This window comes from Acromyrmex echinatior, chromosome 1 (genome assembly GCF_024713525.1).
Source record: "Acromyrmex echinatior isolate Ae372 chromosome 1, ASM2471352v2, whole genome shotgun sequence".
In the NCBI taxonomy this organism is placed as follows: Eukaryota; Metazoa; Arthropoda; class Insecta; order Hymenoptera; family Formicidae; genus Acromyrmex; species Acromyrmex echinatior.
In genome coordinates, this window is record NC_141852.1 from 11,676,172 (window position 1) to 11,692,694 (window position 16,523).

General features: G+C 34.2%; 2 protein-coding genes and 1 long non-coding RNA gene across 3 annotated transcripts; 1 reads left to right on the forward strand and 2 right to left on the reverse strand.

Annotated features, from left to right (window-relative positions):
- Nucleotides 1–269: 269 nt before the first annotated feature.
- Nucleotides 270–8,089, reverse strand: Lztr1 (Leucine zipper like transcription regulator 1). Its single transcript, XM_011057282.2, has 11 exons — nt 7,688–8,089; nt 5,766–6,074; nt 5,558–5,672; nt 5,129–5,295; nt 4,826–5,027; nt 4,184–4,528; nt 3,463–3,898; nt 3,225–3,400; nt 2,806–3,090; nt 2,532–2,714; nt 270–2,379 (listed from the first exon to the last, which is right to left on the reverse strand). The coding sequence occupies exons 1-10, from the start codon at nt 7,843–7,845 to the stop codon at nt 2,595–2,597; spliced, it is 2,313 nt and encodes a 770-aa protein (XP_011055584.1). The 5' UTR covers nt 7,846–8,089; the 3' UTR covers nt 270–2,379; nt 2,532–2,594.
- Nucleotides 8,090–8,284: 195 nt separating this feature from the next.
- LOC147910965 (uncharacterized) lies at nt 8,285–10,176 on the forward strand. Its single transcript, XR_015546967.1, has 2 exons — nt 8,285–9,018; nt 9,761–10,176. It is a non-coding gene; the product is annotated as an uncharacterized LOC147910965 (long non-coding RNA).
- On the reverse strand, nt 9,932–15,091 carry Set8 (SET domain containing 8). The gene is made up of 6 exons (XM_011057645.2): nt 14,731–15,091; nt 13,708–13,892; nt 13,432–13,561; nt 13,007–13,362; nt 12,717–12,907; nt 9,932–12,597 (listed from the first exon to the last, which is right to left on the reverse strand). Exons 1-6 carry the CDS (start codon nt 14,792–14,794, stop codon nt 12,387–12,389), a joined length of 1,137 nt encoding a protein of 378 aa, XP_011055947.2. The 5' UTR covers nt 14,795–15,091; the 3' UTR covers nt 9,932–12,386.
- Between the last annotated feature and the right edge of the window lie 1,432 nt (nt 15,092–16,523).

Genomic DNA, 16,523 nt, shown 5'->3' on the forward strand with positions numbered 1-16,523 from the left:
ATTAATTATCTTCCACGAGAATATGAATCATATGTATGTACAATTATATTCGAGATTGAAATATAATACATAATTTATTAATCAAGTGCGATTATTAATGTTACCACCCACTCTACAATTCGCGAAAGTCTTGTTTTAAGTGATACTTGTATTTTATCGTGCTGCACTAATACTATTGTCTTCTGTAGTTTCAGTTTCGTAAATTTTAAATCGTAATTATCGTTCGACAAGGCTAACAAATAATAACAATAAATTAAATAAAAAATCTCTTCTTTTTGCAAGTATAATTTAATTTATTATATTATATTCGATGAAAATATAGGCGCCCTTTGCAATTTAATGACTCATGCTGATATATAGTCTAAATTTAATTTCCTATGTCCTCTCACATTAGTTATAGATATTTCTTATATCAACAACTTTCTGAAACGTCTTGAAAATGTATTCACCTTCAACAATACATGCACATAATATTCATTTTTATCATTTTTATCATTTCTCTTCTACCTGCATAAAATGAAATTATTTTTATATATATTACTATATATATTACTTAAGCCCATAAAAATATTCCTGTCTCATGTATAATTACAAAAAAATCAACGGGGATACGATGGAACAATATGTGAATACATGTAAATATGTTGTAACAATGCTTTCTTTAGCACAAATAGACATTTCATGTATATTTTACAGACTATACTTCAATATGTATAATAAAAACATGGAAACACATAGGCTTATCATGGCCGCCACAATGAGATACCATTAAAAACTGATTTGTTATAAAAGTTCATGTCACTTAAAAAAATTGCTATGCATCATAAAATATCGAAATAACTAAAATTAATATTTAGTGCCTTGTGGATTGAGCATATAGATGTTTATATCGAACGATCCAGCAGTTAATAATATTAATTGTTAATAATATTAACAATTTCCAATTTCCTTTGAACTGGAGACAGGCCGATTAAAATTGATTAATAGCGCTTGAAAATTCAATAGAGTTCTTAATAACATCTTAGTAGAATTCTCAATGGTATCTCATTAGTATTATAGCCAAATGCTATAATATATCACAAAATTCGGGTATAAAACAGAAGCAACAAAAAGCACAGAAATTAAAGATTCTGCATATGAATGACCAAACTTTAGGACCTTTCACTTAAAAATGGCTCAAAATAAAAAAATTTCATTCTCGTTGCTTAGTTTTCTGCATACTTTTGTCATTATACCCAAATTCTAACACTCTGCATAAATAAATAATACAATATAACAATTGCTAATTAAGACATACGTAATAACGTATGTCATAATTGGAAGTGACATTAATGTATCTACCCTGGTGAAATTTTTCTTAGAATTTTTCTTCATATCATTTTTCAATATTTCTATATAATTTTCAGAATTCTATGTATAATTTTATAACTTTTTAAAATTCTCGAATTTTTCATATGAATATTTTTCAGAAATACTGAAACAGTCCTACATATTTTCTAAAATTCTTTATGTATGAATTTGAGGAAATATTTTAAGAATTTTTAAATTTTGCATTCTATAATTTCCTAAGAAAACTTATAAAATCTGCAAAAGTTTAAAATATGTTTTCATAAATTTGAAATATGAAAAATTCTTAAAAATATGAGCTATCAGAATTTTTTCATCAGGGTATTTATGTAAAATATTGGAAAATGATACCTTGATGCGCATCCTGTGTATAATATCATGTCTAATGTTGTTATACGAATAGACACAATCACTACACTAATATTATACATCGGCTTTCGAGCAGTTTTGCATCATGCAATAAACACTTCTATGACACAGCTTGACGAAAATCATCGTCATTTCATTTAATATTAACACAATTCCGATTTACGGGAATAACTTTCTAAGTCCAAGGTCCGAAAGAGCGACAACGGTGCGTCTCAACATGTTGCAACTGACGGAACAACGACGGGTAATAGTAGACCATTGGTGCTTCCTGTTATCACCATAACGAGATGATGATGACGATGATGACGATGATGATGACGATGACGATGACAATGACGATGACGATGACGATGACGATGACGATGACGATGACGATGACGATGACGATGACGATGACGATGACGATGACGATGACGATGACGATGACGATGACGATGACGATGACGATGACGATGACGATGACGATGACGATGACGATGATGAGGATGAGGATGAGGATGACGATGATGATGACGATGACGATGACGACTCATCCTGAATCGACAATGGTAACAGGGTCTGTATGTCTGATGTCAGGCAAGATTTAGTCGTGTGATCGAGATAACAGTTACCAACAAACAGAACCGTTCGTCCTATGAGGATGAAATTCACCCGGCATAATTCCTAGAACGAGAAAACTCCGGAATATCATCACAAATATTTTTAGCATTTTTCTTGCTCAGCATTAATAATATTATTAATAATATCTATAACTTATTTAAAATAAAAATATAACAATATTGAGAATAATATATTTTTTAAATAATCATACTCACTTGGAAACTGCACGGCGATGGTAAATCCCAGTTACATGGACGACGATCTGAAATAGAAATCCGTCAGCAATCAGTAGTCATATCTTGACACGTTCTAGCATCGCTGCGATCATCAGCTAAAGCATCAAGAATATCCAGTAAGAGCTCACGACTTAATTCTCTCAATTTTGGCAGTCTGGCAACCTAAATAAAAGCAATACTTCGTATACATGTCTATACATATTACGAATGTTAATATCGAACATACGTGTCCAGGATCTGATCATTTCTTTACCTCGCTAAAGTGATGAACTATCAGATTGAGGGCATACTTTTTCATATCAATATTTTGCGTTCTCTCAGCTGCCTCTAAAACCGGTATAACATTCTCGAAAGTAACGTTCATTTCGAGATTTTGTTTGCAAAACACCTTTAGTCGATTATTCGTGAAACTGTAATATTCCGATGCAGCAAACAGATACAGAGAATCCTCAGGAGGCATCGAGACATTCGCATAATAAATATATTTCAGTAAAGAGTAGAATGAATCGTACGACGGTATCGTCTCGCCAATTTGTACCTACATAAAAGTTTTGTGCTATTTTATAATTGTACATGTGAAATATTGCATTAAAATGGACGACGATATTATCTCGCTTCTCTCGTTTAGTAAGAGATTCGTTAGTAACGTGTTTTTTTTTATAAATTACTTACATTTGCCGTATTATTTCCTGGCGTGGATCGAAACAGTCCTTCAAAATAGCCACATCGTGCAGCGAGGATGGCCTTATGCGCCGGTATCGATCTACCGTTCAGCTCCAATGTAATATCACAAAATTCCTGACCGAAGCTCTTTAAAAATGCTTCCATGTCTTGCTCCAGGTTAGTTCCTAACAAGTAAATTTCATAAGAGACTATTTTATGATAAACGTGTGTCGCGCATGAAACCTACCAGTGACAGATTCGTACTTCGTAATAGTTTTAGTTTGCGGCATTAGCCGTCGCCTGATAATCTCCACCATTAGCGGCTGATCCAAAGTCTCGAACTCCCGACTCATCACGATTAGATTGTAATTGTTTTCCTTCACGACGAAGCTGAGGCAAAAATCCTTTATAAAGTATAATTTCAAGTGTACGGCGTTGCATAACGCCTCCAAGACATTCGTGTGGCTTATGGTTGCTTCGAGGTAATTAACACATAATTGTTCTAAACGTTTCATATGGAATTGCTCAGCAAGGCGATAGACGTCTATCATAAGAAGTACGATGCGATTACTCTGCGGGTCCTCAATCTTGTCATCCAGTCTTTTAGTAGGATCGATACGATCTGTATAAATATAGTTCAGCACCATTTTGAAAGCTTCTGGTACAGCGTCTTTTAATTTCACCTGCAACATAATAGCCAAATTTATAAAAGCAAGGAAGAATATATACAAATAGATGTTTATAACGTAAATATAATCTATTCTTTTCAGCTGAACTTCTTACATCATTCATCTTTCCTCTTTTTCTCTCCACGTTTTACAGAAAAAAAGAGAAAACATAAACGTAAAAAGTTTAGCTGAAAAAAACAAACCTATATTTTTTCAATTATATTTTTTTATCTTTCATAACTTAAGTGAAATAGAATTGCATATAATTTTTTATTTTTATGTTTTTGCTAAATTGTTTACCTCCAATAGCGAGGATTCATTAGTGGGTACATCAATGAGTTTTTGCTTATCTCGTTTTTTGCGCGCTTGTCGAATAAGTGTCCGAAGAAATTGCGAGCGAGCCGCCACCATGGCTATATGCGCCGGTATCTTGGTCTCCAGCTCGCCCACTATGAATTCCACATCGCAGAAGAGGCTCAAATTCAGCAACCTGCCGAAATCATCGTGTAAGGTACATTTGGGATAAGACGAGAACTGGAAGCGGTACATCTCTGCAGAGCGTATGTTATTGTCCACGGTTCCTCCAAAAATAAACATCGCATCTCCGATCACGGCAGCAGCGTGGAAAAGTCGACCGGATGGTACCTGTGTGCATGCATTATTATAAAAATAAAAATTACTTATAATCTCTTGTAACATATCATTGTGGAAAAAACATTAGCAAATATACTAAGATGGATCCAGATTAAACAGAAAACGCTAATAAATCAGCAATTTATTTTAACGAATGTGAATAGCACTGCAAATACAAATATGTGCAAATTTGCATTAACAAATATGTTCTATCTATTAGCAATTTATAAAAGGAAAAGCTTGTTATATTCATTCCGGTTATTATTCGTCTTTACTTTGACTTGAATTCATCTTTATAAGTCATCTTACCTGACTATCTGTGGACGGTAAAATAACGTTCCACGTTTGCGTATCGAGATCATAACAATGGAGATCATTGGACAAAGCCGAGTCAGCTGTACCACCAAAAACGTAAAGATGACGATCGAAACTGACCATCGTGTGACCGTATCGTCTTGCGGGCGGTGGTGGTGCGCCACGCAATATGTGCTCCGTCGATATGCGCGTCCACCTAGAGAAGATAAATTTATGATAGACGAAACATGACTCAAGTCTACGAATTACGATGTAATATTACATCGCAAACACTACACGTGTTACAACAAAATTTACCGCTTCTCCTTAAAATGAAACTGGAAAAGACTATTAGTTGTCCTAGCTCCGCTCTGTCCGCTGAAAACGAACATTGATTCTCGAGCTACTGTGACGGGGAAATTGCAACATGTCGGTGGACGTTCACCGACTTGAACGACCTCCTCCCACGTTTTAATTTCGCCAGGCTGGTGACAAACATTGAAGAGTGAAATTAAAACTGCGTTACAAGACTTATACATATAAACTAATACCTGTTTCCACCAGTATAATTAACTTTAATTTAGATTCAACTTATTCTTTCTCTTTTTCTAATTTTTAGAATTAGAAAAAAATAAAGATTAAGTTGAATTAAAATTAAAATTAGTCTACATTGATGAAATAGGCATTAATATCATGCATTTACTATACATATATATTTTAGAAATATTTATAAAATGCATCTCCTACCAATAACGATATTGTCCACATATCATTCAATCTAGCATTGCCATCGTAGCCAGCAAATATCCATAATTTGTTATCATATACAGCGGCACCATGAGCAGACCTAGGTACTGGGGCTCTATAAATACATTATAGTTTGATAGGTCTAATAAAAATATCAGAAAACAATGTTAAAATATTACATGAGAAAGTTCTTACAAGTAATGCTTACTTTCCATCAAATCTCCATGGTGTCCAATGACCAGTCAGAAAGCAATACTCGAACAGATCATTCTTATTACTAAGATTGGAATTGGAGTGTATATCCCCAGTATAACCACCGAATACAAACATTGATGATCCATGGATGACTGCAGAGTGGTGGTAGCGTGGCGCAGGCAGTATGCCAGTAGCTAACGCTCTGCCCCAAGACTTCTCTTTCACGTCGAAGCGCAATACATCATTCAACATCCTCTTACCATTGTCGCCACCAAAAACGTAAATATCATCGTTGTATGCTACCATAGTATGCTTACTGCGTCTGCAAGACAGATCAAAGACAATCAATTAAATTGTACTGTTAATAGCTATTTTGTCTAGAATACTGAACAAAATTTATTTGAATATAATAAATATATCCTTTCTCTTTCTCTCTTTATCATGATATTCTATCAAATTGAATTAACAATATATGGAGAGATGGAAGATGCTTTCCAGCAATATCGAGACACAGATAACAGTGTAACTCAGTGAATCTATAGGTCTTTTCTACAGCTTAACTAATACATATTTGAAATTTAAAGTAAATAGACATATGTTTAATATTTGGCAAAAGAAAAAAATATTCTGGTTGTATTTAGTACAGAAGTAAAAAACAGACTTATTATATCTTTGCTGTTTCCCAATATTAAACAAAGATAAAATGATCATATATTACCTAGTGTAACACTGTGATCGTTTCATCTTTGCTTAACATTGACAAACAATAAAGATGTAATGATTCAGACATGAAGATTGGCACGTGGAACGTTAGGAGTATGTATGAGGCGAGGAAGATACACAATACTCAAGGAAATGAGAAGAATGAAAGTAGATATAATAGATATTAGTGAGATGAGATGGCCAGGGGAGTGCCAACATACCGTCTTCTACGCGAGAAATGAGGAATGACAACATTGACAAGAAGTTGATATAATAAACAGAAGCATGAAATCAGCAGTTATTACTTATATTTCTTGCTTAGATAGAATAATAATTAAAATTGAAGACACCTATTTAATATAATACAAGTCTATGCTCCAACCAGTGACAAAGAAGAGGAAAAAATCGAACAATTTTAGCAGATTAAAGAAACCCTGCAACATATCAACAGACATGAAATCACCCTTATTATAGGTATTTTCAACGCAAAGGTTGGACAGGACATTGACACCATCAGGAAGTTCTCTTGGCAAATGATCAGACCATAAAGAGAGTAAATAAATATACATATCTGGGCTGTAATTTAAATGAGCAGTGAGACCAGTCTCAAGAGATAAAGTGCTCTATCAAAAGGTCAGGATGATCTTCATTAAGATGAAGCCGTTATTGTGTTCCAAGGATCTTAGTTTACAGCTCAAAAAGAGGATTGTACAGTGTTACATTTTCTCTATACTCCTATATAGAGTTAAGGCATGGTCCATGACCAAAGTTAGCAAGAAAAAAGTCACTGCGCTTGAAATATGGATATACAGATGCATTTTAAAGATCCCTTGGATTCACCAGATAACCAAACAAGAGGTCTGTAGGAGATAGGGAGGATAACCAGAGGTGTTATTAACAGTTAAAGAAAGAAAATTAAAATATCTTGGCTACATCATGAGGAACAACAAATATCAAATACTCATACAAGGAAAAGTAGAAGGGAAGAGAGAAGGCAGAAGATGTATATCCTGGTTGGCCAATCTGAGGAAGCGGTTTAGGCTGAGCTCAACGGAACATTTCAGGACGGCAGTGGATAAGATTAGAATAGCTATGATAGCCAACATCCGGAACGGATAGGTAGATGAAGAAGATTCACTATATTACACTGCATCTATGTCTCTTGCTGAAAAGCATCCGGGAGTTTGCAGGAAGCAGCAAACGAAGAAACTCGTTCGAACAACAACTGCCTACCTGGCACCGACGAACTCGGCGCACTCCGGCATGCGTTGCCATCGATGCACCGTCTCAAATGGGCCGAAATTCAGGGTCATTGCATCCGCGCATTCGGCGGTTGTCGGCGTTGTCGCCACGTTATCCATTTTCGCACGATCGTGGACGCGATGTTTCATTCAATAGCGGAGGAAACGGACCTTAACCTATGATGCTCCTTCGTGTCGGAGTATTAAACCTCGCGCGCGAAACGAACGAGAGCTGCTTCGTCTGCGAACGGCCCGATGATTTGACGCCACTTGACGCGCATCGAAAGAGACGGCGAACGCCGTCCGGTCTTAAGCCATCGTACGGAACTTGGTGCGCGAGATCGCTTCGCTTTTCCGGCACACAATGTTAAAAATATGTATGCCGCTGTGTCGGCCAGTGTCGTGTATGCGTAGATCGACGGAATCAATAACCGACGTCCCTCTCTGTCATTCCATCAGTTTGTCCCTTTCCTTCCCACGACACTTCGTCACCGTGCACTGTGACGTAAAAAATATTCCCCCCCCTCCCTTCCCGCCTGCGCCAAGCTCGCCAGCGCGCACGTCGGCATCAATGAAAATTTGCATATAGCTACGTGAATTACATGTATATTATAGCTACGAGAAATCATTCAGAGATCGAGCTGTGCATCTGGACGCGAAATCTTGGATTTTTCCTCTCTATAAAAAAAGAATTATAAATAAAGTTGATAATTGTGACAAGATTTTTATAACATCATTCTACTTCATCGAATTTTATAAATTGCAATTATAATATATCTTTTTAATTACACAAGTATGACAAAAATCGATTTTTTTCCTCCCATGAAAAAATCAGAGATTTTGAAAGTAGATGTAAAAAAAAATATCTGTGTTTCGCGGCATTTTATCAAATCAAGTCGTTAATGTTTTTTAAGTATCATCAAATATCTTTTTATAATACTGTACAGCAGGTTTTTTCCTCCCATGAAAAATTCAAAGAGATTGAAAGTAGATGTTAAGAAAATATACCCGTGTCTCGGTATTGATTTACTGACATTGTCGCGATCTAAACAAAACGTAAACAAGTAATCATAATCCAGCTCATTCCATGTTCTTGCTCAGTTCGAACAATCGCGACTGCGAATTTAGTTGATGAAATTTCAAACTGTACATTTAAAATGAAATTAAAAGTGAAGGAAATATTAAAATAAACAATGCAGTATCTAAATTGAAATAATTATTATGTGTGCGGTTTATTTGCACCTCCAAGTTATATGTGAAATATAACAAAAAATATTGTGGCGGAATTTGAAGTCTATTTTCATATGACATATCGAATTTGTGGTACGTGAAGTTGTATGCGATTATTGTTGTCGTTGCTCGGATGGGAAAATAAATCTCATAAAATTAAATTCGTTGCATCGACAATTTGGCTACGATGTATCGGACACGCATCTAAATTATAATTATGCTATTTTTGCGCAACAAAATTGAAAACTTCTGGTTTCTGACAGTATTCGTGAAAAAATTGATTATGCCGATTGAGAAACGCTTTAAAGGAAATCAGACACATGCTTGATGAATACTGTTGGTGATATCTATTGTTCGTGATACAAAACCGGAATTATACAAACGGCAAATCAAACGACCAAATTCTTATAATAATTATAATTATAATTGTATTATTATAGAAAAATTTGAAAATATATGAAAAAAAATTCTCAGCTTTTTTTGGATTCGGATTCATCGCATAATTTCACATGCAAAAGAGTCAATTATTTATTTTTAAAAATTATATAATTTAAAACAATTGTAAAACCCAATATGAAGCAAATATGATAAAAAACGTTAACGACTTGAGCTTGTAAAACGCCAAGACACGGATATTTTTTTTTACATCTACTTTCAGAATCTCTTTGATTTTTTCACGAGGGAATGTGTGTTGTACTGTGTTATAAGCGGATAATTATTTGCAGATGCTGTGTAATAGTAAAAAAAAGTAAACGATTAGATTTCTTTTCTGACAATTATTTATGATTCTTTCTTGACAACAAAACCGTTCATATTATAATTCTTTTGCTTACAGTTACTTTATAGAACAAAGATATCAGACTGAAACAAGATATAAATATTTTGATTAAGATATAATAATTTTAGATAAATATTTTATAAAAATCATAACACAAATTGCTTATCATATCTAAATAATGAATCTTGGAGAGAAAACAGATATGTAAGATATTACAAATTTTGCAACTTTGAATAAATCGTGAATATATTATATTTCGTATACAATGTGCGCAACTACAAGAATTCTTGCGTGCGATAAAAGACGTACAGTAAACATGATCAACAAATGTAAAATTTATAGCATAAAAAATGTTTATTAAAAATTGTTTCTTCTCTGTATATATTATATATGTGTTCATTTTAGAATAATTCTTTAAACTTCTCTCTCTCTCTCTCTCTCTCTCTCTCTCTCTCTCTCTCTCTCTCTCTCTCTCTCTCTTTCTCTCTCTCTCTCTCTCTCGAAAATTCGAAGAAAAGGAATGGGGAAGATCGATTATGCTTAATTATTAACAAAGATTGAACATTAATTATAAATGATAAAAGTATAGAACGGCGTAATAAAAAGAAACGAGCGGTAATGTAAAAGTACGTGAGCGATATAATGTTATATAATAATGCATATTCGTGTGTGTGCTATAAATGTTGACAAAAACAAAATTTGAGTGATAACGTAAACATTATCTCTACTTTTCTTTTTTCTTTCTTAAATGCGGTTATTTTAAGGAAGATATATAAGCAATCGAAGAAATATGTTCGCACAATGTCATTTATATAGGAATATGTACAATTATTTTTCGAGAAACTAAGTTCTCACATCTAAGTATGTGGCAGTGAAGTACTCAAAGCTATCGCGTGTTGCATAAAATACTTCAACAAAAGAATCTCTTTCATCGATATATATATATATACTCTTATACGATTACATACATATACTTTTTTGGAAAAGTGGGAGAGGGACACATCATTTTCGTAGCTACGTATCACAATCGCTTCAACTAAGAATTTTTGATCTAGCCCTTTCTAAAGATGTCTTATAGTCGCTCAACGCCAAAAACTCGCTACATATTAAAGATGACTACAGCCACCTATCAAAATTTTTGTACAGGACACTTTTCTATATAGATATCCAGTTTTGCAACATTGCTCTATGCCTATATCTCTGTTTTGCAAAGTAAATTTTACATAAATATTATATAAACTATAATTGAATACTAAAGTTTATTATTAAACAATTAAAAATTTTAAAAAATATATATTTGTTCATATTTTGATATTATATTTAATATTTTGGTATTACATAATATATTAAAGCATGCAAATGAACAAATACATTTTTTATTAATATATCAATAAAATAAATTTAATGCATTATTTAAGATATTTTATCCTTTCAAAACATGAACAACTACTTTTTATATTATATATCAATAAAATAAATTTGGTTTAATAATATTATTTAAGATATTTTATCCTTTCTAATCTTTTTGCAACGAATGGTCACTATAACCGTTTGCAAAACTGTCCTATGTGCTGTTATGAATCGGACCATGATCATTAATAAATCATTGATATGTATCTGCATAGCAATGCTCGCGAGGCCCTTGTCATCAAATATTAAAAAATAAAGAATATCGTATGGTAAACTAGAATTCAATACATTTTCATTGTGTTGCATCTGCATCATATTTGGATGTACTAAGTTCTTCTTTCCGAATTTTATGTGAAATAAGCATCGTCTACAATGAACAGTAGCAGTAGAAATGATTGAAATCTATTTCGCTTGCGGACTTACTCTACGTCTTACTGCATCCTCATCTACAAGTGATTGAGCGATCAATATCAAATTAACATCGATCATTGAATTAATCAACGATTTGATGTCGAGCGAGGTTCGAGCATCAATTTGACGTTGATTGATCAATCATTTCTGGCTGGGCCGGAAAACCAGCTTACTACATGTCTACAGCCTTTACTGTTACTATTCATTGTAGACGACGCATTACAGTGACTACGGCCATCGACGAGACCAAAGGATCAATCAGGTACACTGCGCAGATTCGCAATCTTATACAGCAGTTCTCAATGCGAAAGGGCTAGTACACAAAAAATCCAAGCTCAATCGCTGTTAATAAATATCAGACGAAAGCGAGACTAGATGAAGCACGTGTTACGATTTGTCATGATTATTACAATTCAAATACCGAATGCAAAAGTTCTTATTCGATTGATAATACTGCATATGTTAAACATTTAACATCAAATGTACTTCTTTTGTTTTAGAAATCATTTTTTAAAATAATTTAAATTGAACCTTTTTGTCATTAAGAAAGCTAATTATTATAATATAAAAATCATATTTCAATCTTTTCTTCCAATACAAACAAACGATAATTGTCATGATTAACAATTTAATATACAATTCTCTTTTAGTAATTAAAAAGAATTTGGAATTCACAAATACGCTAGCAGAAACTCGCAAATTCGTCTAATTGATGAATACACCGCGGATCGCTATGAAAAAAATTTGTACCACATAGAAAATTTAACATATATGCTATATAGTTCCTTCATAGGAGGAACATAAATGAAATGAATTTTTGTACAATGTAACACGATATTATATAAATAGTAAATTGGAAGTGCTATAACGCCAGCCATGGATGATGACGAATCGATTCGCGACTTCGGTCTCCGTAATCATACGAGACCTCTACACCGATCGGTATATCCTCCTTCGCCGTAAGTACCAGATGCGGTATTGAATTGACCTCGACGATTCGCGCAATTAAATTACCGGTTCTCGAATGGTTCACCAACCTACCAAGTTTATCAGTCTCCGCCGTTGCATCAACACTAAAAATCGATATGAGTCAGCATGTATATTATACTCTTTTTTTATTTGTCTCGAACAAGATTATTATAGGATTCCACATAGATAATGATTATTCTATCAAGATCCAGAATTATCTTACCAATACTGTTGATTACGATGTTGAAAATAATACATATAGCATCCGGTGTTTTGATCTTGTGCGTACAACTCCTCACGCTCCTTTGCCTCCCCCTGATTGATCAACTCGCCGATATATTCCACCACAAATTCACCTTTGGCAAATTCTCGTGTCGTTATGACACCGCGACCTTTACCCGGAAAATTTTTTATCTGTAATAACAAATTGATTGCCATAATTTATTTCAGTATATATTATTTGAAAAGTATATCAATATTCCTATCAGATCTTGATTATATAGGAATATTTACCTCTAAACCATCTTCCACCTGGCAAAGAACCTTATTTTCTAGATCACGTTGTTTCTCTTCTAATACAACCTTCTTACTCTTTCTTACACTACGACGTACTGGAAAGTAGTCGGTAATCGAATGATTCGTTTCACCATTCACTGGCTTTGACAAACGATGATTGACAGACTGACAGCAGGTTCCTTTTTTACGTCCACGTTGAACTGGTTTTTTCATAACTTGTAGTGGACTAAGTAATGTAATCACAGGTTGTTTTATATTGGTAGTAATTGTAGCTCCTTCATCTAAATCTTCTGCTGGCATTTTTATTCTATGTGGTGTAGAAGGCGTACGAACTGGAACAGCCACTGGTGTCTCTAAAAAATCAATATTTTAAATTAAATTAAAAAGAAAAAATTAATATAAATAAAATTGCGACTATATACCATCGGTTTTGAATTGTTCTACATAAGTAATCTCCTCTTTCACTTGAATACAAGGTGAAACAGTTTTCGCATTATCAAAAAGATAATGGGTAAGCAAATTTTTGCCTGTTATAACTTCGTTATTAGAATCCTGTAAATGAAATAACATGTATGAAAAACATTGCAATATATATGATTAAAAATATATTTTGAAATTTATTCATTTATTCTCAGAAATTAATAAAAAAAAAACAAATATGTTATAATACATTATAAATTTTAACCCAATATACTTACTTGATTATGAGCTTTATGTTTAGAAGATTTGCATGTTTCTAATATGGATTGCTTCTTGATTGTATCAAATTTATTTGTTATTTGTTTGGTAGTATTCAACTTATTTTCATTTTTCACTAATAAACTTGTATCATTATTTGTTAAAATCTTTCCTGTATTTTTTTCTGTGCCATTTTTCCGTTTTCCTGTATCAATTAACAATAACATTTAAGTCTCTGAGTTTAATAAAATATAATATTAAATATTTTATTTATAATCAATTATATGTACACATAAAAAATATTGAACAAAAATTATAAGATAAGAAATAAATTTTACTTATTGTGTTAACGTAAATAATAATATTGACAAAATTTTAAATAAAATTTACAATTTCAAAGAAATTGTTTAAGGTTGTTTGGACATTAGAAGACGAAAAAGAAAAAAAAAGAAAAAACAACGATTCGACGAGTGATATCGATCTGAAACTTATAAAGCGGCTATAAAGCTATATAATTCAAAATTCGCGAGATATCAAGAAAACGAAAAGAACATGCAGAAGAATCTGTAAGAAAATCACGGTTGAATCTCACTGCTTCACGCGGAATCGTCGTACAGAGACTGACATCCTAATTATCGTACTCCATGTTAGTTTAGAGTTTCTAAACCCAATGCTCTAGCCCAGTAAGCGGAGTTCCGCGTGTCGCGAGAATGACGAGGAGAATCGTTATCGTCTGTACGTCAGCATCGCGACGAGAATTTCGATCGTCGTATCGCGATATTAACAAATTGCAGGATTCAACGCATCAAAATCGACGATAAACGTCGCGCGCCGAGACACGGTAGCGGGACGGTCGCGGGCGGACGGGAGGATCACGAAAGAGCAGTCGAGCGGCGGAGGAGAAAGGGTAGCCAGAACGTGTCTCTGCGACAGCGTTCAAGATGGAGCGAGGGAGGAAGAGAGACCCAGGGAAAACATAACCCCTACCGCGCGGCCGGTGCGGAATGCTTGAGTGAGAGCGTCGATGGGTAAAGTGTTCTTACCTTTCACGGTGTCGACGACACGATTTCCCACGCGATGGGACAACGCGCGGGTCGTCCTAGGCATAACGAGCCACAAAGCGAGCAACGAAGTAACTGAAATGTAACCGACTACGATGACCAGTTGCGTATTCGCAATAAGGGGAGTGATGAGGCGATGCGACGCGACGCGACGCGTTTCGAGACGTTCCCTCGTCTCGTCAGCGTCGCGTCGTTTCACGAGCGATATGGGTCGCCGTGTACGAAAGTAAACACCCACGAACGCGATTCACAACCCTCTACGGGCGTGGATACGACGAGCGATACCGCAAACAGCGCTGACCGAGCGACATGCCGCCATGTTGCGCCTGATACGTTACACACAGTAGCCGCGTCACGGCGGTTAACGACGTCCAATAGGAAAGCACGCTTTCTGGGATTCTCGACTAGAGACTATTAGAGAAAAAATATCCCTAAAAACAGTGCTTCTTATTGGACGTCGGAAGTAAATACCAACGGTACGGTCAACGCAATGCTGCAAACTCTTTGAAGCATTTTTTAATTGGTCAGTTTGTAAAATTCTTTCTTTTAATTGGCCCATCAAATGCTTCGAAGCATTTGTAACGACACTTTGACCTTTAACTTAAATACAACACGAATTTTAAATTTCTGACGTTATGATATCGAGGCTGTATTTTATTTATTCTCGCAAAGATCGTTTGTTTGACATTTTCACGAACGTTGTGAGCGTTAAGTGAAAGCACAGCGAAAAATAATCTTATTGTTTATATTACATCGCTTGAAAAAGACGTTGTTTCCATACATATACCGATTACTGCGAAAAATATTACTACAATGAGAAATGACAATAGAATCGATGTCGAATCGACGTCGAATTATGCCTAGTTCAAACTGGATGCAGCAAGCATCAAACAGCAGAGCAACATCCAACCAGCAAGACGATATCTTTTACGCCATTGTAAACCGCCTCGCTGATTGGTTGCTGCTCTGCTGCTTGGCGATTGCTGCGTCCAGTCTGAATTAGGCATTAGATGAGTTCGAATCTACATTGATTTGCAATATGTACATCCAGTCATAGAAAGGTTGTAACACCTTTTATTCGAATTTCGGAATGCAGCTTGCTTACCGAGCAGTTAGTTCTTATTCATGAATTTAGAAATAAGAACCAAATACTCGGTGAATAGACTGCATCCGAAAATCATCAAAAAAAAATGTTACAGTCTTTCTGTGATCGGCTGTATACATATTATATATATATATATATATATATATATATATATATATTCATGTATATACAGGATGCATTCACAACTAGGACAAAACAAACAATTTATTAAAACATTATTTTATATTCAGAAAAAATTTGAAAATGCACAAAAAGTTTTTTGTACACTTGAGGGATCCTTTCTGAGTTCTATTATTCAATATAACTCAGTGAACGAGAATGGATTGAAATAAATTGAAATATATTCAGATTTTCAGAAATATTGATTCATGAATGTTAAAATGAATGTTTTTCAATCCTAAATACATTTTTATTCATTTATAGAAATTGCATGGAGCATATCTCTATGTCTTTCAATCTAAAATAATATTAGCTTTTTTCTGTGCATTGTGAATACTGTTCAATTCAAAATTTTGAATAGGAAATACAGTTTTTCAATTCAATTGCATCCAATTGAATCTGATTGAATCCAATTGAATCCAATTAAATCCAAAAAAAGTATTCACTATTTAAAATATGCATTCGGATAGAAAAAAATTTCAATTCATTTTAATCCATTCTTGTTTGCTGG